General features: G+C 46.4%; 1 protein-coding gene across 1 annotated transcript; it reads right to left on the bottom strand.

Moving 5' to 3' along the window:
- Nucleotides 1-1,545: 1,545 nt before the first annotated feature.
- On the bottom strand, nt 1,546-22,623 carry PTGR1 (prostaglandin reductase 1). The gene is made up of 11 exons (XM_055301787.1): nt 22,391-22,623; nt 21,027-21,107; nt 19,546-19,661; nt 17,952-17,997; nt 16,877-16,933; nt 16,229-16,396; nt 13,225-13,342; nt 12,361-12,516; nt 9,766-9,874; nt 6,387-6,505; nt 1,546-1,743 (listed from the first exon to the last, which is right to left on the bottom strand). The coding sequence occupies exons 3-11, from the start codon at nt 19,649-19,651 to the stop codon at nt 1,633-1,635; spliced, it is 990 nt and encodes a 329-aa protein (XP_055157762.1). The 5' UTR covers nt 19,652-19,661; nt 21,027-21,107; nt 22,391-22,623; the 3' UTR covers nt 1,546-1,632.
- Nucleotides 22,624-23,495: the final 872 nt, after the last annotated feature.

Below are 23,495 nucleotides of genomic sequence, written 5' to 3'. Positions count from 1 at the left end.
AGCAGATAAATAATTTGTAAGGTTTAGAATTCAAAAGGTACAAAAGGTTATATAGTATAAAGTGTCTTTCTTATCCTTGCCCTTCAGGCATTTCCCAGTTCTTCGCCCTGGAGACAAATCATGTTATCAGTTTATTTCATCCTTCCAGAGGGTTCTCTCTCTCTCTCTCTCTCTCTCTCACACACACACACACACACACACACACACACACTCACATACTCACATATTTCTCCCATTTTTTCACTGTAGTCTGACTTAACCCCTACTCTATTTGGAGGCAGAAATGATCAACGGAATTGACAGCTAAAATTCTGAATCTTCCCGTCCAAAAGCATGGTCCTTCCCAAATGTGCCAAGTCTCTTGTGTTCCTCAGTAATGTTTTAGTGTTTGTGGGAGAGGCTCCTGAGTGGCTCAGTGGTTGAGCTTCTGCCTTAGGCTCAGGGCATGATCCCGGGGGCCTGGGATCGAGTCCCACATTGGGCTCCCCAAGGGAGCCTGCTTCTCTCTCTGCCTGGGTCTCTGCCTCTCATGAATAAATAATAAGTCTCACACATTTTTATAGGCTTATAATTCCATGTGCTACCTTTTTGTAGCTTTTGTGTCCCTTCCTTGGTCTGTCATGTGTTAGACTCCACGACGGAGGAGCAGTATGGGCTGCCCTGAGACCCCCACACAATAGCAATGTTTATTTCTTCTCATGTAATAAGCAATAGAGTGGTAACCTGATGGCTTCAAATTCAGTGATTTCTGCAGGGAGGTGGCTAATACTGTGTACTTAATACAGGCCAGGCATTATGCTGGTGTTTTGTTTTGTCTTGAAGATTTATTATTTATTTATTTATTTATTTATTTATTTATTTTATTTATTTATTTATTTATTTAAATTTTTTTAAAACCTATTTTTTAATTTTATTTATTTATTCATGACAGAGAGAGAGAGAAAGAGAGAGGCAGAGAGAGAAGCAGGCCCCATGCAGGGAGCCCAACGTGGGACTCGATCCCAGGTCTTCAGGATCACACCCCGGGCTAAAGGTGGCACCAAACTGCTGGGCCACCGGGGCTGCCCATTTTTTTTTATTTTATTATTATTTTTTTGAGAGCTTGTGCAGTGAGGTGGAAAGGGCAGAGGGAGAGAGAATCCTCAAGCAGACTCCCTGCTGAGCGTGGACCCTGACATGGGGCTCCATCCTACAACCCTGAGATCATGACCTGAGTTGGAGTCAAGAGTTGGACACTTAATGGCAGCCCCCCAGGGCACACCCATGCTGGTATTTGAAGTAAATTATAATACGTATATAGAGCAGATGTTACTATCCTCACTTTACAGATCAGAGGAAAAAAAATCAAAACTCTAAAGTCACAGAAGCAGTTAACTTTTGACTCTAAACCATTATTTTGTACCATAACCCAGAAGGAGCATAGCAGGGAGTGAGGTGACTGGTTGTTGCTCACTATGTAATTTTCACCCCTGTTCTAATTACATACCACTTAAATGTGTTTCATAAGGTAGATCAAACTCATTACAATGACTATTTCTTAGATAATGAAGGTAGTATATATTTTTTATTAAATGGTTAAAAAGAAATTAAGTCATCATCCAAATGATTTCTAGATTCCATGTGTCATTTTTTTCATGCTTTCACTATTGTTTTTCCCAAATTATCTCCTTTCAGCATTCCCATAAATGCAGCTGGCATGTTTTCAAATCCTTCAATGATGTATTCGTGGTACTGGATTTTACCCTGTATCAAAACAACAACAAACATCACAGATTAATTTCATATTCTAACTGATACACTCTTCCCATCATAGCAACACACTTACCGGGTTACACCGCAGGCAGGTTGGAAATCTAAGATGGAGGCTCTGTCCTCCGTGACCTTAGAGTCAGTCTGGGGGCGTGATCGACAGAGTACACCGAACAATTTAATAATAGGCGTTAGGTCACAGTATAATAAGAATGTCCCAGGAAATGATTAAGCAATTTCTAAGTAAATTACATGCAAAAATTTAATAATGCAGTGATCTCAGAAGATGTGGAAGATGGAGAAAGGGGCCCCATTCCAGGGGATTATCTGCTTTAATTCTTCCAGTAGCTTCAGGACGTAGCATCCTTACCTCTTTGACCCCTGAAGAGGAAGAGCCTGTTCAGCAAATGTAAATACCATGGCAGTCTAATAATCTGTCCTCCCGTCAAGCCCAGATTCTTTCAATATATGTTGAACATTCTCTTTGGAGTGTGGGAGGGAAGGGTTCATTTAGTGACGGTTTTTCATTTTCCTTTCTACTACAAGACAGTCTACTAAGTGGGACTAATTTATGTTTTCAAGGGTTTTTGTTTTGTTTTTTAAGGGATCTTATGTGGAGACTGGAGTTAGCTGATATCACTTACTTTCCTAATGTATTCCAGCGATGGCCTACGCCTCGTGATGGATTTATGGAGGCGCTATTGGCCTGGGGTCACTCCACTAATTAATATGTATGGAGGGCAGGGATTTGAACTCTTGACTAGAAAGCGCCAGCTCCTTCCTGTTCTAAAGAGGCAAAGAGGGGCACTTGGGTGGCTCAGTGGTTGAGCATCTGCCTTTGCCTCAGGTCATGATCCTTGGGTCCCAGAACGGAGTCCTGCATGGGGCTCCCTGCATGGAGCCTGCTTCTCCCTCTGCCTGTGTGTCTCTGCCTCTCTCTCTGTGTCTCTCATGAATATATAAATAAAATCTTAAAAAAGGTAAAATAAAGGAGGCAAAGAACCTGGAAAGGAGTTAAAAGCTATAACTGAAAGTTTAAAAGTTAAAAGTAGAGCGTTAATAATACATTAGGTTAAGGTACAGAACACAGGGCATATGGAAAGTCTTTGTACTAATTTTGTGATTTGTTTCCTTAAAACTGTTCTAAAAGAAAAGTATATTTTTCAGAAGGGGAAGAGATGAGGAAAAAAAATAAGTAGATGGGAGAGAAATTAGGCCAAGTCACTAGTTACTGAAAACAAAACTACCGTTGGCCCACTCTGTTAGAAGGAGGCATTAGGAACACCAGCACGGTGGCTTCTTGTCCTCAGCTGTGATCATGGGAGGGCTAGATCAGATTTCACCAAGAGGGACAAAGAGGCTCCACACTGGGGACTTAAAAATCATTCAGCTCTTCTCAGCTTCCTGGAAAGAGCCCAGCTCAGCACTCCAAGCGTTAGCCTGGGAAAAACACCAATCTCCAGTGGCTGCCTGGGGAGCAATCTATTTCTGTGAATTGGGAAACGATGACACAGCCAGGAGTTTAGAGGTGAAATACCACCTTTCTCCTCTAAAACTAGAGTAATGCCCCTTGGTTATTCAGAGTTCTGGGAGAGTATATCATAGCACAGGACAAGGGGATGGGTGTCTTCCTGTGGCTCTGAAGCCATGGCTACAAGAAGACACCAATCTTGGACCTGGAAGAGCTGCGGCACAAAGATATGCCCCTCCAACATTTATTCAACAATATTCGTCTAGTGTTGACACTGAACCAGACACTATTCTGGATGCTGCGGTACGTCAGAAAACGAAATGCACGAGGGAGATCCCTGGGTGGCTCAGCGGTTTAGCACCTGCCTTTGGCCCAGAGTGTGATCCTGGAGTCCTGGGATCGAGTCCCACTTCAGGCTTCCTGCATGGAGCCTGCTTCTCCCTCTGCCTGTGTCTCTGCCTCTCTCTCTGTGTGTCTCTCATGAGTAAATGAATAAAATCTTTTAAAAAAAAAAAGAAAACAAAATGCACGAATGTTACTGTCTTCGTGAAGGTTACATTCTCACAAGAGGGAGATGGGCAATAAATATAAGTGAATTATAGTATGCATCATGCTAAAAGATGATAATTGCTAAGGGTAAAAGTAAGCTAAGGAGGATCAAGAACAAAGGAAGATTGCAGGGATGCCTGGGGGGCGCAGCTGGTTAAGCATCTGACCCTTGGTTTCCACTCAGGTCATGATCCTGGGGTTGTGATCTTAGGATCCTGGGATCCTGCCCCTCAATGGGCTCCTGCCTGAGCGGGAGTCTGCTTGTCCTTCCCCCTCTGCCTTTCCCCACCCCCACCCCGGCTCGCATGCACGCACACTCACACGCACACACACTCATGTGCGCACGCTCTCAAAAAAATAAAATTTTAAATCTTAAAAAAAAAGAGAGAGGATTTCAATTTAAAATAGGGCCATAAATAAATAAATAAATAAATAAATAAATAAATAAATAAATAAATAATAAGTAAGTAAGTAAGTAAGTAAGTAAATAAATAAATAAATAGGGCCATTTTTCAGCCCGGTTGGCTCAGCGCTTAGTCCCTGCCTTCAGCCCAGGGCCTGATCCTGGGGACCCGGGATCGAGTCCCACGTCAGGCTCTCTGCATGGAGCCTGCTTCTCCCTCTGCCTGTGTCTCTGCCTCTCTCTCTGTGTGTGTCTCTCATGAATAAACAGGTAAAATCTTTTTTTTTTTAATTTTTTTTTTATTTATTTATGATAGTCATACAGAGAGAGAGAGAGAGAGGCAGAGACACAGGCAGAGGGAGAAGCAGGCTCCATGCACCCGGAGCCCGACGTGGGATTCGATCCCGGGTCTCCAGGATCGCGCCCTGGGCCAAAGGCAGGCGCTAAACTGCTGAGCCACCCAGGGATCCCCTAAACAGGTAAAATCTTTAAAAAAAATAAATAAATAAAATAAAATCGGACCATTTTAAAAGTTGCCTCATTAAGAAGGTAGTTTTTAGCAAAGACCTGAGGGAAATGATCAAATTAAGGAAGCAGTTAGAGGGACAGAGGGCAGTGGGGAGGGGATGGGCAGAGCAAGCGAGGGGGTGAACACTAAGAAATGAAATCAGAGAGGTAACGGAGGTCACATCCTGTACAGCCCTGTAGGTTTGATTCTAAGTGAAATGGAGCACTTTGCAGGGTTTGGAGCCTAAGAATGACAGGGCTTGATTTATGCTTTAAAAAGATCACCCTGGCAGCTGCTGGGGCAGTCGGGAGGTCGGACAGAGGCTCTTGTAATATCCAGGCCAGAGCAGATGGCAGCCTGGGCCAGGGCGGCAGTAGAGGACGTGGGAGAGCTGATCAGATCCTGCGGGTAGCTTGAAGGTTGAGCCACCCAGAATTTCCCAACAGATGAGATGTGGGCATGAGAGAAAGAAAAGAATCAAAGATGATTTCAAGGTTTTTGGATTGAGCAACTAGGAGGATAGAAGTGCCGTAACTGAGATGGTGAGGTCTGTATATGGAATGGCTCTGGCAGGAAGGATCAAGACATATTTAGTTTTTGACGTATTGAGTGGAAGATGTGTCTTACACATTCAAGTGCAGCTGTTGAGCGGCTGAGAGCCCAGGGGAGAGATCCAGGCTGGAGACAGACATTTAGAAGCTGTCAGCACACTGATGATATTTAAAGCCAAGAGCCTGGCTGAGCTAAGTAAGGGATGGGCAGACTGTGGGTGGAGAAGAAAAGAAGCCCAGTCCCAGCCCTTGGGACACTCTACTATTAATTTGGAGAGAAGAAAAGAAGCTAACAGAGGAGGAGATCCTCTGGGGAGGACGAATCTGTGAGGAAAACCAAGAGCCAGGGGAAGAAAGTGCCCAAGGAGAGCGGGATCACCTCTGTCAAGCACTCCCCACAGCCAAGTGATGCTAAGAACTGACCGCTGCAGTTCACAGTGTGAGGACACCGTCAATGTTGACAAAAGCAATTTTGGTGGATTGGCAAGAGTGTAAAAGCCTGATTATGTGGGTTTAAGAAAGAATGGAAAGAGAGGAACTACAGACAGTGAGTGTGAACAACACTCTGGGATTTTGTTCTAAAGGGGGAAACCAGGAAGCCCGGGTGGCTCAGTGGTTTAGCGCCGCCTTCAGCCCAGGGCCTGATCCTGGAGACCTGGGATCGAGTCCCACGTCGGGCTCCCTGCATGGAGCCTGCTTCTCCCTCTGCCTGTGTCTCTGCCTCTCTCTCTCTGAGCGTGTCTCTCATGAATAAATAAATAAAATCTTTAAAAAAAAATAATCTTAGGGATCCCTGGGTGGCGCAGCGGTTTAGTGCCTGCCTTTGGCCCGGGGCACGATCCTGGAGACCCAGGATCGAATCCCACATCGGGCTCCCGGTGCATGGAGCCTGCTTCTCCCTCTGCCTGTCTCTCTCTCTCTCTCTCTCTCTCTCTCTCTCTCTCTCTCTATCATAAGTAAATAAAAATTTAAAAAAAAAAACTTTCTCTAAAAAAAAAAAACTTAGAAAAAAAAATAAAGGGGGAAACCGAGAGACTTGTGTCTGCGGTGGAGATGGAACCTATTGTGTGGAAAGGGAATGAGGGAGAAAAAAAAAAAAAGAAAGGGAATGAGATTCTAGTGTACAACCAAGACAGTGGCTCTGGAGCCCGTTACCTCTATGACCCATGTCAGCAAGTCTTTCAGAGCCTTCTGGCGGACGTCTCCTTGCCAGCGATTAACAATGAACCCTTCCATGCGGAGCTGCTGATAGATAATATTCTCCGGGGGTGGGCCTGTGAACAGGAGGACACATTTAGATGACAGGGTCCAGGAAGGTGGCCCTGGTGAAAACACAAGCAGTACAAATCACGTCACTGTTCTAGATTTCTCCACTCTTTTCTGATCCCTGTGGATCAGACACAGGGGCCTCTGTGGTAGGCAAAGTAATGGTCCCCAAAGACGGCCGTATCTTCGCTCCCAGAACCTGTGAATGCCTTTCCTTACATGGCAAAGGGACTTTGCAGGTATGATCAAGTCAAGAGCCTGTAGGTGAAGAGACGATTTTGTATTATCCAGGGGAGCCCAATATAATCACAAGGGTCCTTGTAAGGGATGCAGAAAAGTCAGAAGTAGGAAAAAATACGGATGATGGAAACACAGATCAGAGTGAAAGAGAGAGAGAGAGACACTGGAAAATTCTGTGTTGCTGGCTTTGAAGATGGAGGAAGGGACCATGACCCAGGAAATAAAGGCAACCTCTGGAAGCTGGAAAAGGCAAGGAAACAGCTTCTCCTCTTGAGCCTTCAGAAAGAATTCAGCCCTGCTGACCATTTTAGACTTTTGATCTCCAGAACTATACGACAATAAATCTGTTGTAGAGCCGTAAAACTGAGCTAATTCGTGACTGACACACACTCAGAGCCCTTACACAGGCAAGGCGGCCGGGGAACGTCCAGCCTTCACATGCCAGGAGCAAGGCCCACTGAAAACTTCCCAAACAGTTCTGCAGGACAGAAGGAGGCCCCAAAGGAGAACCTGTGAAAATGTGTGACTCAAGCCTAAATACCCTGATATTCCCGATGCTCAGTGTGTTCTTCTTTTATGGCTTACTGTTGTCCTGTGGCATAGACCTATCTCCTGTTCTCTTCTCAAAGCAGATATAAAAAAAAAAATCTAGTGTCCACCGTGGCCTAAGAGCCAAGAAAGAAGAGGTCAAGGGGCTCAGCAATTTTAACCACCCGTGCCCTTGCCGTTCTGAGATACCAAGAGTAGAGCAAACAGGAGGCTCACAACGTAGTGTGCATGGGAATCACACAGAGGGCTTCTAGAAAGAGGTCTCTGGCCCTTCCCCGAAATTTCTGATTGTGGATATGGAGTAGATCCTAAGAATCTGTATTTCTAACAAGTTTTCAGGAGATGGTGACGCTGCTGGTACTGGGCCCACACTTTGGGAACCACCAGCCTGGAAGAAGCACCAGGCTACCCTGTGAGTGAGACATGAGGATGACACAAGAGAGCGGCACGTCCAAACGCTAGGTTGCTCTTGCAGAAGGAGTGCTTCTTCAGAAGATCCACGCCAACCGTACTTCTTCTGGGGTTAAGGACTGGAAGCCTCATTTCCTCATCTTGGAAGAGGATGAAATACTATTTCTGGGCTTATCCATCCTGATGGGAATATGGTTTCTTTATTGGAAGCAATGAGAATGTGACGTTTTAGCAGAGAGGAAGGGAGGGAAAAAGTAAAACAAGACAAAATCAGAGAGAGAGAGAAAGAGAGAGAGAGAGAAACCATGAGAGACTCTTAATCATAGGAAACACATTGAGGGGTGCTGGGGAGGAGGGGGCTGGGTGGATGGGCTGGGTGATGAGCTTTAAGGAGGGCACATGATGGAATGAGCCCTGGGTGTTATATAAGACTGATGAATCACTGAACTCCACCTCTGAAACTAATAATACACTATATGCTAATTAACTGAATTTAAATCTTAAAAAAGGCTAAAACCCATCAATCAAACAGAAAAAAAAGAATGTGGCCTTTTAATGTGGCATTAAAGCCAGGGAAATAATTAATTACCCCCTCAGCTATCCTAACAATGTAATATGTTAGAATTTCTGGAGATCAGAGGCAGCGCAGGATCTCATCTAAAACGGATGGACAAGGCCAGCTGATGCCCCAAAGACCTATCTGAGCAGCTGAACTTCCAAACTCTAATTGCTAAAAAGACTAGATCAAGTTACTGGACCCAAAATATTTGGCTGTACCTAATTGGGACTATGGTCAAGAAAATGCATCCTGGAGCTTTGCTCAAGTGGCCAGGCAGCAGATTTCCCATGATTCTAGCTTAGCATCAGTTAGAAAAATATAGGGGGAAAAAAGTCCCTAACAATAAGACTGCCAACTGCACCTGGAGTCGTCTTCTTAGAGAAGGTAGTGTCTTTGATTTTTCACTACCAAGAGGGAATCTACAGGCTGTCCTTTCCCAGCTCCTTCCACTCTTGCTCACTTGTCTGAATGCAGTTGTGGGTCGTTAACTAGCAGGGCTGTAGGGTTTCATTCGCATGAGTGAAGCCTATCACAGAACGAATACCCAATTTATTTATGGTTATCATCCCAGATCCCGATGACACGCTCCAAAATTCCTTTTTGCTCTGTTTTCCTCCTTTTTTTGGACCACAGGTAAATCTGTAATCTCATCAACAACACAGAATTGTGGAGGGTGCCTGGGTGCCTCAGTGGATTGAGTGACCCACTCTTGGTTGCCACTCAGGTCTTAATCTCAGGGTCGTAGGATTGGGCCCCATGCACTTGGCACAGAGTCTGCTGGAGATTCTCAAGCCTGGCCACTGCCCTCCCCCTTCCCACACCAGCTCCCTCCCTCCCTCCCTCTCTCTCTCTCAAATAAAATAAAATAAAAATCTTTTTAAAAATTGTAGTAATAGAGAAGGACTCAGTATGAAGAGTTCAGAAGACCTGACTTTGAGACTCTGGTGAATAGGACTTAAAGAGCCCCTGGTCCTCTTGGCCATTCATCTCCCATCCATATAACAAGAGGCCTGTACAACATCTCTCAGAGAATTAGGACTCAAGGAATATAGCTCTTTAGCTGACACTGCTTTTGGACCTCTGTGGAGATGGGAGAGAGGAGAGGGAGGTCTGAAGGCAGCGCTAAACCGCTGAGCCACCCGGGCTGCCCTGTCTCCAATATCTTAAAGAACCCTAATATTGCACCAGCCAGACCAAGGTGTTCTGTTTCTACATCAGATCAGATGTCTTTTTACAACTTTACCCAAAATAACAGGTAAAAAACGAAAACTTTTAAAATTATCAACATTTGTCTGTTTTCAGATTGTTATTTTTATATATCAAAAAAGGTAATATAAGCTATTTGGTACAAATATATGAAACTACATATTTTTAGTTTAATAAAGACGATTTCATCAAGAATTATAAGGAAGTCTTAACATTTTGATAGTCACTGGCCTATACCATGTCTGTAAATCTTCTCCTTGTCTAGTCTTTCTACATCTGTGATCATGTGCATGAGCTTATTACCTGGGGGAAGTGGGCGAGTACTATTATATGTCGAGATGGCCCCACAAATAGCAATTCTTCCAAATTTCTTCATCTGGGGAATAACAATGTTTGAAAACTCTCCACCTACCTAAACAGAGAGGAAGAAAAAAAAATCACTGACTTTAAGTAATCTAAGCACTAGAAGATTCAGAAGTATCAGTAAGTCACAACCATCATTTCACAAAATTTATTTTAGAAGTAAAAAAACACCTAATTGAATTAGCACAGCAGCGCAGAAAATTGCAGTTGGAAAAGATAGGAGAGGCTGGGATTTCTCTTTGACAGTAGGAACATACTCTGATCAATTCAATAATCTCATTGCTCCTACCTAAAAGCATGGAATAAATACTCAAAAGCCACATCAAGAACAAAGTTGGAAGACTCACATTTTCCAATTTCAAAACTTACTACAAAGCTGTATTAAGAAAGTGTGGGGGGATCCCTGGGTGGCGCAGCGGTTTGGCGCCTGCCTTTGGCCCAGGGCGCCATCCTGGAGACCCGGGATCGAATCCCACGTCGGGCTCCCGGTGCATGGAGCCTGCTTCTCCCTCTGCCTATGTCTCTGCCTCTCTCTCTCTCTCTGTGTGACTTATCATAAATAAATAAAAAAATTAAAAAAAAAGAAAGTGTGGGAACAGAAATATAGATCCGTAGAACTGAGTTGAGAGTCCAGAAATAAACTGTTACTTTATGGTCAATTGATTTTTGACAAGAGTGCCAAAACAATGCAATAAGAGGAAAAAATAGTCCTTCAACAAATGGTGCAGAATAACTGGATATGGAAAAGAATGAAATTGGACCCCTTCTTACACAATACACAAAAATTAACTTAAAATGCATCATGGGCCTACGTTTAAGAGTTAAAACCATACAACTCTTAGAAGAAAACATAGGAGTAAATCTTTGTGACCTTGGATAAGGCAAGGCCTTTTTAGACAGGACACCAAAAGCCTAAGCAACAACAGGAGAAAAAAATTGGGCTTCATTAAAATTTAAAGCTTTTGTGCTTCAAAGGATACTTGTCTTTCACTATCTAGAAAATGAAAGAAAAGAAAAAAAGAAAGTGAAAGGCAACTCACAGAAGAATTGCAAATCATATAGAGTCAATCCTCCTTATTAGTGTATTCCATATTTGAGAATGAGACTACTTACTTGCTAACATTTATTTATAACCCCAAAATCAACACAAGCTTGCCTGTCCATTTGGAGACATGCCTAGAGGCAGTGAAAGAGACACAAAGTTCCCAGCTAAGGTCAAAAAAAGGCCAAGGCTCTGTTTTCTTTTTTCAGCTCTCCCGAGGGATTACCAGGGAGGGAAGGCAATAGGGGGCAGTGCAGAGTAGTTCAAAAAGCTCCAGCTCTGGGGCTGGTTGGATTGGGGTGTGAATCCCAATTCTGAAGAATGGGTTTCTGGGTAAGCCTCAGGCAAGCTTCTTTCCACTTCTGAACTCCTTTCTCTTTTGAAAAATAAAGAAAATAGAAGCTGTAGGAAGAGTTGTTTTTAGGATTTAAGATTGTAATCAAGGTGAAACATGTATATATATGTACATACTTTCCCTAGAAGCAATGACTCCGGGTTTGTGGTGACTTGATAAAACAAAACACAACAAAACAAACTACCAGGAATATTGAGAACTGAGTATATGTGATAAGGGACTTCTCAGAACCTTTACGAAGGACTCTTAAAACTCAATAAGCCAATTGAAAAAATGGGCAAAAGATTTGAAGACATTTCTCAAAAAATATACAAATGGCCGTAAGCACACAAAAAGATGTCCAATATCATGAACAATTAGGGAAATAAAGATCAAAACCACAGTGGAAATACTACCTCAAACCTACGAGGATAGTCACAATAAAAATGAGAGATAGTAAGTGTTGGTGAGGATGTAGGGACATTGGAACCAACATATATTGCTGGTGAGAATGTAAAATAGTGCAGCCATTTTGCAAAAATTTTTGTCAGTTCCTCAAAATGTTAAATATGGAGTTACCACGTGACCCAACAATTCCACTTAAAGGTTTATACCTAAGAAAAATGAAAATAATACGTTCATACAAAAACTTGATCGTGCATGCTCATAGCAACATTATGTATAATAGCCAAAAAGTGAAAATTACCCAGATGCTCATCAATTCATGGATGGATAAATAAAACGTAGTATATCCATACAATGGAATATATCTTGGCCACAAAAAGGAATGAAGCACTGATACACATTACCACACGGATGAACCTGAAAACACGCTACAGTATAGTGTAAGAAGCCAGTAACAAAAGACCACTCTTTGGGGGAAATGAGGAGTCACTATAAATGAGTACAGGATTTTTTGGGGGGAATAATGAAAATATCCTAAAATTGATTGAGGTGATGGTTGTATAATTCTATGAATATACTAAAAAACCACTAAATTCAACACTTTAAAAATGGGCGAATTTTATCTCAATAAAGCTGTTTTTTTTTTAAAGACACCCATACTTTCTTCATATATTTTAGGTGGAAGCTCTAGAAGCATATTCTCTTGTATAGTACTTTGTTAGTAAGTAAGATATTAAGCCCAATTTGCACTCACATTATCAAAGTAACAATCATAACCATCAGGAGAGGCTTTTCTCAAAGTTTCTTCCAAAGACTTTATGGTTTTGTAGTTAAAGGCAACATCATATCCGAGCTTTTTAAGGTAGGCAACCTTTTCGTCAGACCCTGCTGCTCCAACAACTTTGCAGCCCTAAATGGGGAGGAAAAAATGGAAACCATTATAAGCCAAAATCATGGACCAACCTCCCCCCTTCCCAGTCTAGTATGGTCAGCTTCCCCAGGAACACCCTTCTATGTGCTGAGCCACATCTATGAAGATATCATAATGGGCCAATAGGCTCTTAGGTGAAATTAGTCCCTGAATCAGCTTATACCCAACTGTAGCTTCAGCTCGCCTCTGACCAACCGATAGATCCCAGTCTATGGTTATGTGCTTTGCTGTTCGTTTTAACTTGTTGGCTTGACAATCTATTTATTTGACTCTCTTGTTTATTTTGGGGCTTCTCTTGCAGTGACTTCCATGCTATCTTTTGGGACAGTGGTCCTTTAGACTATAATTTGGCTCCAGCTCTGGGAATCTCAGCCCTCTTGTCAGCTCTCCCGGTGACTGTCCCCTTATTATTCGATTTGGGCTAAAGTGTTGGACTTGATCCTGTCTAATCAGAGGAACTAGAGAGCATTCCGAAAATCACTTTCAGGATGAGACTAGAGACTGTATTGGTACAATGAGAGTGACTCTTCAGAAATCTCTCTTATATTGTCAATGGATCTTTGACTTCTAAACAAGACCCACCAAACTACACTCCCTGACACTAGGGAAGGTCTGCTGTGCTCACTGTTGTATTCTCAGTGCACACCCTGGGTATTGAGTCAATGTTTGGTACCAGAAGACACTTACCTTGAGCTTAGCAATCTGCCCCACCACAGAGCCCACTGCCCCTGCTGCTGCATTAACCATCACTGTTTCTCCACCCTTCACACCACAGATGTCAAGGAGGCCAAAGTAGGCTGTTAGTCTGAGGGAAGAGAATTAAAGATACGTGGATAGATTTGTTGCTTTTCCCTGTAACTCATTAACTGAGGCTCTGTTTTACTACACAAGCCAAGGTGCAGCCTTGAGATAGGATGAGTAGTAGAAAAATGTTAAGTTATGTCTTTGCACCCCGAGTCTGAGCCAGTGAAATCTATATCCACTATGGCGATTGCCAAGCCGCTTGCAAAATTTCAGACAAGTTCATGTAAAATTATTTCTATATGAGACAGAAACTATACATCTGCTTTTGAGTATGTCTGGGGACCCATTAGAGTTGAACATTGAAGGTGAGGCAGTGAAAGGCACAGAAATGTGCACTTTTTCTGAGGACCCCAAAGCTAATATTCCCACAGTGTTTTTCGAAAGTTGGATGGAGCACCACCTGCCTCAGAATCACTTGGGAGTTTTATTAAAATTTAAATTCCCAGGCCCCACCTCAGACCCACTGATTCAGAAATACTGGGACGTGAAGACCTGAACGTTATATGATGAGGTGATTCTTATGAATGTAAGCAACTGAGAACCATCGGCTTAATGAATGCTGAAGCCAGACGGTGCCAGGCAAGTTTGCATAACCTCAGACGAGAGGGAGAAAGTGCATTTCTGATTGTGACATTCCACCCATGACCGCCCTCCCAACCCCAATCTCTGTCCTAGAACATTCTTTTTTTTTAATTTTTTAATTTATTTATGATAGTCACACAGAGAGAGAGAGAGAGGCAAAGACATAGGCAGAGGGGGAGAAGCAGGCTCCATGCACTGGGAGCCCGACGTGGGATTCGATCCCGGGTCTCCAGGATCGCGCCCTGAGCCAAAGGCAGGCGCCAAACCGCTGCGCCACCCAGGGATCCCTGTCCTAGAACATTCTAAAACCAGCTTTTAATTAGACATACTGAGCTAGGATACACAAGGCCTTTCCGTAACATCACATCCTTCTAAAAATGGAAAGGAGGTAAGGTGGAAAAGCCAACAGTAAAGAAATCTTAGAGGAAAAAGTAAAGGCACACTTTGGTCTGAGGGAGACATTATTATTATTATTTTTTAGATTTTATTTATTTATTCATGAGAGACACAGAGAGAGAGTCAGAGACACAGGCAGAGGGAGGAGCAGGCTCCCTGCCGGGAGCCCGATGTGAGATTCGATCCTGGGACTCCAGGATCACACCCTGGGCCAAAGGCAGGCGCTTAACCGCTGAGCCATCCAGGTGTCCCTGAGGGGGATTTAAGTAACAAAATTGCTTCGTTGGAGAGCAAAACACATGAACCCCATGAACCCCTTCAGCTTCACAGAGAAAACAGGGGTCCAATGAAGGAAATAATGTAACCTTCGGGGGGAATGTTAAATCTCTGGAACCCGGACAGCTATACGACACCCTAGGTTTCAGAGTTCAATTTCTTTTATAGTCTACAGCAGAAGTTCCAGTGTTCTTGAAGCGTTGACCCATCCCACTGGTAAGTAGTCCATAATGGCAGGCATGCTCAAGAAATGGGCGGTGTGTCATAGGAGGTGAGAAACAAGGCATAACTCCTCCTCCCCCATCAGTGAGAACCGCCAGAATAATGGTGATTGTTTGGAGTAAAAGTGCAGTCCTCAGGGGCTTGGAACAGGTGAATGAGACGCACACGCAAACGAATAAATTATGCTCTGTTTTAGGATTCAAACCTCCTACTACTTTACAGATTACTCTCTCCCCAACGAAGTCATGGGAGACTGGCTTCAAGGTTTCCTCATGTCTCCCTTCACCCCTGCATTCCTCCACCTGGCTCACAATTTAGAGAGAGACGGGTGGGATAATACGGTGGGAGGAAGAGCTCACTAGTAGAGGGTACAAGGCAGGCAGGCAGGACCCAGAACCACTATAATTCTGTTGAAGACCCTCTTATTAAAGTAAGAAGCTATTGAGCATTCTCCAATCTCACAATATTGTCTCTTGGCCACAGCAGTTCTGAGGAAATCATATTCTGAGTGCAATATGAATTTGGGGTGTCAGGGACTGGTTTGGCTAGAGGCTGATGGTTTCAGGTATGAATTTCCATTTCATTCTTTAGAAGTCCTCTGAAGTGTGAAAAAGAAGGGAGGGAGGGAAGGAATGAGGGAAACAGTGAGAGAGGGAAGAAGGGAAGAAGGAAGGAAAAGATCATACAACTTAGAGAAAGAAAGGAAATTCATGAATTCCAGGCTAAAAAAGTTTTTTTTGAGGGAAACTCCAACAAAAAGAATTCAATTGACCTTGCTTCTCCAGGCCATAAGAGGAAACTTGAGGTCCTAAGTGCAGCTGCGACAGGATGAACTGATCAGGAGTCTTCTTGAGGGATAAGGCCAAGGAACTCCTGAGTAGTTCAAGTCTGTGTCAAGCTAAGTGGCTGTTCAAAACCATATTTATGACTCATTTCAGTTATTTAAACTTCAGATCCCTTTATACCTCAGGAAATTCAGATGTGTGTAAGGAAATGTGGGGAATGAGACAGAATAGAAAAGCCAAGCTAGAATGAATTCCTTTCCCCTCTTTAAACTCTGAAATGGAGGCAGAGATGAGTGAAGAATGAAGCCAAGATGCTTCCAGGGACAGGAGTTGGTTCACTGTGTTACCATTTGCCAGCTGCTAGAGAAGGATCATGCCCCATGCTGCTCCTCACTGCTGCTCTCTGGACCAGGGGGTCTCTAGCCTCATTTTCCTTCTCTTTCCTTCAGTCCAAGGCTAACTCTAGCCCATCCTCTTCCCTTCTTGGTCCTATCATCTACTCTAACCAGTCCCTGAGCCTAGAATGACTCAAGTCTCTTCTTGTTGACCAAATTCTGGACAAACTATTTTGGAAAACCAGAATGTCAGGTATTTAAACAAATGAAATATACACCCATGAAACTCACCCTGTCATGCCAATTGTTCCCAAAGCCAAAGACACTGGTACCGTGTCTGGCCACTCTGTAGGCAGCTTTTCCAGATCTTTCCCATCAGAAATAGAGTGCGATGTCCAGCCTGAAGAAGCCACTACCACAGTTCCTGCTGGGAAGGCTGAGTTTTTACTTTCCACAACTCTGAAAGATAAAGCACATTAAGACATGGGAAACCTCTTTCAAGGGATGTGATGCTACATGGTTGGTGTTCCTAAAAGGGACTGAAGTGAACCCCATGGGATGAAGAAACTATAGGGGTCTGGGATGCCTGGGTGGCTCAGTGGTTGAGCATCTGCCTTCAGTTCAGGGCGTGATCCTGGAGACCCAGGATGGAGCCCCGCATCAGGCTCCCTGCATGAGGCCTGCCTCTCCCTCTGCCTGTATTTCTGCCTCTCTGTCTCACTGTGTCTCTCATGAATAAATAAATAAAATATTTAAATTTATTTAAATAAATAAATTTGGGCAGAAGGCAGATGCTCAACCGCTGAGCCACCCGGGCTGTCTAAATAAAATCTTTAAAAAAGAAAAGAAGAAAGAAAGAAACTGTAGGAGTCGTAGAGAGAGACCCCAGCAGGAGGTAGAGGACAGACATATTTTCCAAGCACTGAGACACACAAATACCTGGCCACTTGCTGCCCCATCATCATATCTCCCTCCTTCAATCTTTTGGCTGCCACTCTGAAAAAAAAAAAAATTCTTAATACATAGAGCATCTGGGGAGGGGCGACTGGGTGGTTCAGACAGTTGCGTGTCCCACTTGATTCTGGCGGGGGTCGTGAGATCGAGCATGGCCTGGGGCTCTATGCTGACCGTGGAGCCTGCTTTGGATTCTCTCCTTCTCCCTCTGCCCCCTCCCCATCCCCCACTCGTGCGTGTGTTCTCTCTCTCTTTAAAAAAAATAAAAGAGCATCTGGACAAAACCATCTTGAGTTCAGGCCACATGAAAAATCAATAAGAAAGTGTGTGCTGAGACGTGAAGGCAATAAAACCTGGTGAAATGCAGGAGGAGAGCTGTTAGTGGTAGTTCTGCTCTGTGACCCCAAAGCAGCATTCTGAGAGCATTTTCCAGTGAAAGGAACATGAGAATCTTACCATCATGCTCCACTATGGATGAGTTTCTACCAATAACTTTTAAAACATAACCCAGGGCAGCTTGGGTGGCTCAGCGGTTTAGCGTCGCCTTCAGCCCAGGGCGTGATCCTGGAGATACTGTGATTTAGAGTAAGAATTAATATAGTCTGTCTATATCCTATTTTTGGCAGAAAGCTCCTAAAACTCCTGGGATTTCCTAAGTGATGAGGTTGATAAAGTTATCTTTTTTTATGTTAACGAGGTGACTTTTGCGAAGCACCTAAGGAGGGGGGGATGGTTGCCAGAAGCCAACTAGAACTCCAGATTAGAGGGGCTGTAATTCTCACTGCCCCTTCCCCAGACCTCCGGGAAGTAGGGGAGGGCTGGAGGCTTACTCAGTTGCCAATGGTCAATGATTTAACCAACCATGCCTATGTGATAAGCCTCCATAAAATCCCAAAAAGACATCTTTTTGCTGGCAAAGATGAACATCCATGAATCCTATCGTTGAATCATACTGGGACAACAGGGGGAAATGACAATCAGTTGGATATTTTAAAAGATGGACTATTTCAAAACAGGGTCCAAAACACAACACATGAATTTTTAGGAGGAAAAATCATACCTCATGTAAGGATCCACGGTAAGGAACAAAGCTTCCAGCAGGACCTCTATAAAATAAAGCATTCCACAGGCAATTAGCAACTCAAGGCTCAGGGCACCTGGGTGGCTCAGTGGTTGAGCGTCTGCCTTTGGTTCAGGTCATGATCCTGGGGTCCTGGGATCAAGTCCCACATGGGGCTCCTTGTGGGGAGCCTGCTTCTCCCTCTGCCTGTGTCTCTGCCTCTGTGTGTGTGTCTCTCATGAATAAATAAATAAAATCTTTAAAAAAAAAGAGAGAGACTCAAGGCTTGATGCCTTCCTTGACTTTGGCATTCTAAATAAACACAGATCATCCTTCCGCTGCAGGGTTGCCCTTCTTCCATCTGTGCTTGCTGTTGAAGAGACGAGAGGGTGCCAGCCCAGATCATTATCATCATCCTATTATTTACTTAGCACTCACTCCATGCTTTACATGGGTTATTTTCCAGGAGATTCCCAGCTATTATAGTTTTGTTTTATTCAGGCTTAGGTTAAGGAACCTGCATGCTTACACAGTAAGCATGTAGTCAACTGCCATGACGTGACTGGATTATTATGACTTCCTAGCCTCAGCCTTGAAGCCAGATGGCAGGGTCTAGTCATCATGAACTTCTCTGCATTATCATTTAACACTTCTCTTCATTATCATTTGCACTAGGTTGCAGCGCTCCTATGAGGTTTCACTGACAGCCCCCATTAGGATTAAAGAATATACATTTTGCTGGAGTGACCCTCATGCACATTCTCTGGAATTCTGAATCTGAGTCCTGGCCATCTATCCCAACTTCGATGGGACTGAACTTTGGCGTGCTATTTGATTGTGTGTGCCTTCCTCAAAGCCTGCCTACCTGCCTGCAAACACCCCTTGCTGTCTCTCTACAAGGCTAATCTCCAAACACATTACAGAATGTGCTGCTGTTTCTCTCCCTTTGTCCTTCCACTTCCCCCAATGGGATGGGAGACTCCTCAATGAAGGAGGAGAGTTTTTCTCTCCTGTCTGTGCACAGGATAAGTCTGAGCTCTGCACATGGTTGCCACGCCCTGCTTACCCCACTCGCTCACCCAATCATCAGGCTTGCCAGGACCGAGAGGAAATCCTCCCCAAGGTTTGCTCAAAGTCATGAACAATGTACCTTTTCAATGATGAAGGAAATTAGAGGGATCCTCCCACATGACCTCAAGGCTTCACCCAGAAAACCTTTAAAAGTCTCTGTGATAGAGTGCAAAATTGCTCCAATTGCTGTGTGGGGCCTCCTCGCCACTCCTCCCATCAAGAAGTCTATGTGTCACTCCTTGAATTGGGACTCGGCTGTGCGACGTGCTTCGCGTATTAGCCAACATGGTATAAGGAGAGGCTTGAAAGGTACTTGCCAACACTGTGAAGACAAAGAGCTCACAGCCTACTAGAAACTAGCAGGACTGAGGCCGGCACCTCTGCAGAAAGCTTGCTAACCACCAGACAGATAAGTGAGGTCCACCCTGAGATTAGATATCCTGTTGTCACTAAATTTTGAGGTAGTTTGTTATGCAGCAAAGGCTAACTGAAAGTCTTTTCCAGCTCAAATCTTATGACTTACCTCCATTTTTTAAGGACGGGAGTTCAACCGTCTTTAACTCAAAGTTACTATGAGTAGGGCTGCCTTCAAAGTGCTTCTTCAGAGTCCAGCTCTTAGCATGAACCATCTTGAAGTTCCTGGAACACAGTAAGCATGTAGTCAACTGCCATGATGTGACTGCGTTTTTTTTTTAAGATTTTATTTATTTATTCATGAGAGACACGGGGGGGGGGGGGGAGAGAGAGAGAGAGAGAGAGAGAGAGAGGCAAAGGGAGAAGCAGGCTCCATGCAAGGAGCCCGACGTGGGACTCGATCCTGGGTCTCCAGGATAATGCCCTGGGCCGAAGGCGGTGCTAAACCGCTGAGTCACTTGGGCTGCCTGATGTGACTGGATTATTAAGACTTCCTAGCCACGGCCTTGAAGCCAGATGGCAGGGTCTACTCATCATCTACTTCTCTTCATTATCACTTGACACCAACCACATTTATTAAGTATTTATTGCATTTCTATTCCTGTGCTAAGCACTTCACACTCATCATCTCATTTTATCTTCATAAATTCCCTTTAAGATAGGCATTCTTATCATTGCCAGGGTACAAATGAGGAAACCGAGGCTTCCCCAGAAATTTCCAAGGAAAAATGTTAGCCAACACAGAAATTCTTCCCAGCTGGGATGCCTGATGGCTCAGTGGTTGAGCCTCTGTCTTTGACTCAGGTGGTCAGGTCCCAACCACATCAGGCTCTCCACAAGGAGCCTGCTTCTCCCTCTGCCTGTGTCTCTGCTTCTCTCTCTCTGTGTGTGTGTCTCTCATGAAGAAAGAAAGAGAAAGAAAGAAAGAAAGAAAGAAAGAAAGAAAGAAAGAAAGAAAGAAAGAAAGAAAGAAAAGGAAAGAAAGAAAGAAAAGAAAAGAAAAGAAAAGAAAAGAAAAGAAAAGAAATGAAAGGAAAAGAAATGAAAGGAAGAGAAAAAGAAATTCTTCCCAGCCACCTCTTGGGTTTCACGAGGGCCCTGGACAACTACCTGGTGTGCAAACGTTCTGTTCCTCACCTCACATAAAACGAATCCTGAGACTCAAACACAAAGAACCTAAGAGAGGTCCATGCTCCCCGGTGAGACGGAGGGAGCAAGTTTCTAAGGCCGACAGACAGTCTGATCCTCCCGAACACCACCGCGGGGCGCTGCTGCTCCGCCCGGGGGCGAGTTTACTTTGGCACCAAAAGGGAAATCCAGGGTTTAAACTTGCCTCCGCAGGAAACCAAGAGATGATTCAGGCCGCCCTGAGCTGGGCGAGCAGGACACTTTGCTGGGACCCACCTGCCCCGCAGCACCTGCGCCCCCCCCCCCGCCCCCAGGCCTGCGCTCGCGGGCAGTGTAAGCTGCAAAGAGGGAGGGGGGGGGTCCCCGGGAAAGGAAACCGGACACAGCTTTCCCGCCACAGGAGAGAAGTTCAGTCTAGGCCTCCGGCTATGCTTGGCACCTTGCCCTGCTGACTCTACTTACCCTAGCCCTCCGCCGCAAGAGCTTCCTAGGAGGTGTTAGATTCACAAAGGAATGCAAGAAACCTCCGTCGTTCAGGATTTTCTGGAAAGAAAGGGAATGCAAGAACTCACCTTACCTTACCTGGCCTGGGCACAGCCCAACCAAATCAGAGGCCACGAATCGGTGACCAGACTCCTTTGCTTCCCAACGTCGCTGGGTCAAGGCGAAGGCTGCCCTCCGCCGCTCGCGGGCTGGAGTCGGACCCGCAGACTGGAGTCGGAGGGTGACCCCGGGCAGGCCCGCGAGGCCTCCATCAACCCGCACCCGGGCTCCGCCCACCTAGGGCGCCTTCGCCCCCGCCCCACGCGGAACTTTCTTTCTTTTTTCTAAGATTTTATTTATTTATTCATGAGAAACAGAGGGAGCAAGAGGCAGAGACACAGGCCGAGGGAGAAGCAGGCTCCCTGCAGGGAGCCCGACGCGGGACTCGATCCCGGGACCCCGGGGTCACGCCCTGGGCCACCTGAGCCCCCCGGGCGTCCCCGGAACACTCTTTTCCGCCCAGTCCCCGCATGAATACGCAGGCACCCTTGGCTTAGAACCTCCCCAACTTTGCTTTTCCGGGTGACACGGCTTGGCGAAGCAGCCCTGCTGTTCTCCTTTACTCTTGCAAGTGAAACCCTTCCTTTTCCTATTCGTTGGCTTCGTTGTGTCTCTGGGCCCGACACGCACCGAGGCGCGACCCCCGTGGGGGCGGGGGCGGCGCCCGGGCCTTTGGCGTTGCCGGGGCGGTCGCGGGGCGGGGAGCCGCAGCCCGGCTCTTCCACTTGCCTCCTTTCCCGCAGAGGCAGCCCCTGGGGACGGGTGGCCTCGCTGCGGGTCCGGGAGCCCCCGGAGCGGACCAAGTTCGGGGCGAGTCCCACCCGCCAGCCCAAGGGGTCGGGCGCAGGGTCCCCGGGGCCACCCCCGCACCCGTCCGTGTCCGCCCCCCGGGCCCCCCCCACCCCGCACCCGTCCATGCCCCCCGGGCCCCCTGCCTTGCACCCACCCGTGCCCTTCCCCCCCGCCCCGCACCCCCCGGGCCCTCCCCCCGCCCCGCACCCGTCCGTGCGCGCCCCCCGGGCCCCCCCCACCCCGCACCCGTCCATGCCCCCCGGGCCCCCTGCCTTGCACCCACCCGTGCCCTTCCCCCCCGCCCCGCACCCCCCGGGCCCTCCCCCCGCCCTGCCCCCATCGTGCCCGCTAACCGCATTCCAACCCCACCCTCCTCCTTCCTCGCGTCCCCGCTCCGCAGGCGCCGAGGTTCCCGGGCCGCCGCCGCCCCCGGCTCGCAGGCAGGCCCCGTCGGTCCGGTCCGTCCGTCCGTCCGTGCAGGCGCGTCTCACCTCTCCGGGAACACGCAGGGCCTCGCTCCCACTCTGCTCGCGGCGCAGGACTCGCCAGTTACTAGGCGGGAGCAGCGGGGGAGCGACGCGCGAACGGTCCGCAGCTCTGGAAACTCGGCGAGAAAAATAGCGGGGCGGGGCCGTGTACCCCGGAGTCCGCAGCTCCGCGTCCCGAGACCCGGCAGGAGGTCGGCGCTCTGCAGCCCGGCGCCCAGCGCCTGGACGTGTGGCCGCCCCGGGGGTGGGGCTTCCCGGGGGCGGTGCTGCTCCTCCCGGGGCGGGTAAATCGCGGTGTGCGCGCGTGTGTGCATGTGTGTGTGTGTGTGTGCGTGTGTGTGTGCGCGTGTGTGCATGTGTGTGTGCATGTGTGTGTGCGCGTGTGTGCATGTGTGTGCGTGTGTGCATGTGTGTGCGTGTGTGCGCGCGTGTGTGCATGTGTGTGCGTGTGTGTGCGCGTGTGCATGTGTGTGCGTGCGTGTGTGCGCGTGTGTGTGCGTGTGTGTGTGCGCGTGTGTGCATGTGTGTGTGTGTGCATGTGTGTGCGTGTGTGTGTGGAGGGGCTGCGTCCCAGAGCACAGGCCTCCCCCGGAGCCCCGCCCGGTGGAGCTGTACCTGCACCAGCTTCCTAACTGGGACCCCGGGGCAAAGCTGCTGTGCGAGAGAACCAGCCAAGACTTCCCTGCTCGGGCGGGGAGGAGACAAACACAGGGTCACAGTGCGGAGCTTTCTACTTTTTATTAATTTGTTAGAGAGAGAGAGAGAGAGAGAGAGAAGGGCAGAGGGCAAAGAATCTCAAGCCGACTTTGCACTGAGCTCCATTCCAGCCTGGGGCTAATAAGCCTAGTATATTACCACATTGTTTTCCAAAAATATAGCAGCAATTTACATTCCTGCCATTAATCTCTGTGCGTTTCTGTTACCTAAAGCCAACATCAGAACTTGTTATTGTCGTATTCACTTTTTTGCTCCTCTGATCAGTGCCCCCCAAGGGATGAGATCCGACTTTATTCATATTTGTACCCTTGCACCTACCTGTATTATTTAGAAAATTTGTTGTTGTTGTTTTGCAAGTTACAGATCACTCCTATTGGCTTAAAAAATAAGA

This window comes from Nyctereutes procyonoides, unplaced genomic scaffold (genome assembly GCF_905146905.1).
Source record: "Nyctereutes procyonoides isolate TBG_1078 unplaced genomic scaffold, NYPRO_anot_genome, whole genome shotgun sequence".
Classification (NCBI taxonomy): Eukaryota; Metazoa; Chordata; class Mammalia; order Carnivora; family Canidae; genus Nyctereutes; species Nyctereutes procyonoides.
The sequence above is the reverse complement of the archived record's forward strand: the minus strand, read 5'-3'. Positions and strand labels throughout refer to the sequence as shown.

Coding starts and splice junctions, on each gene's coding strand:
- PTGR1 (XM_055301787.1), bottom strand. CDS start 19,651: ATGGTTCATGCTAAGAGCTGGACTCTGAAGAAGCACTTTGAAGGCAGC. Junction 17,998..19,545: donor CCCGTCCTTAAAAAATGGAG/GTAAGTCATAAG, acceptor TTTATTTTATAG/AGGTCCTGCTGGAAGCTTTG. Junction 9,875..12,360: donor ATGATTGTTACTTTGATAAT/GTGAGTGCAAAT, acceptor CTCTCTGTTTAG/GTAGGTGGAGAGTTTTCAAA.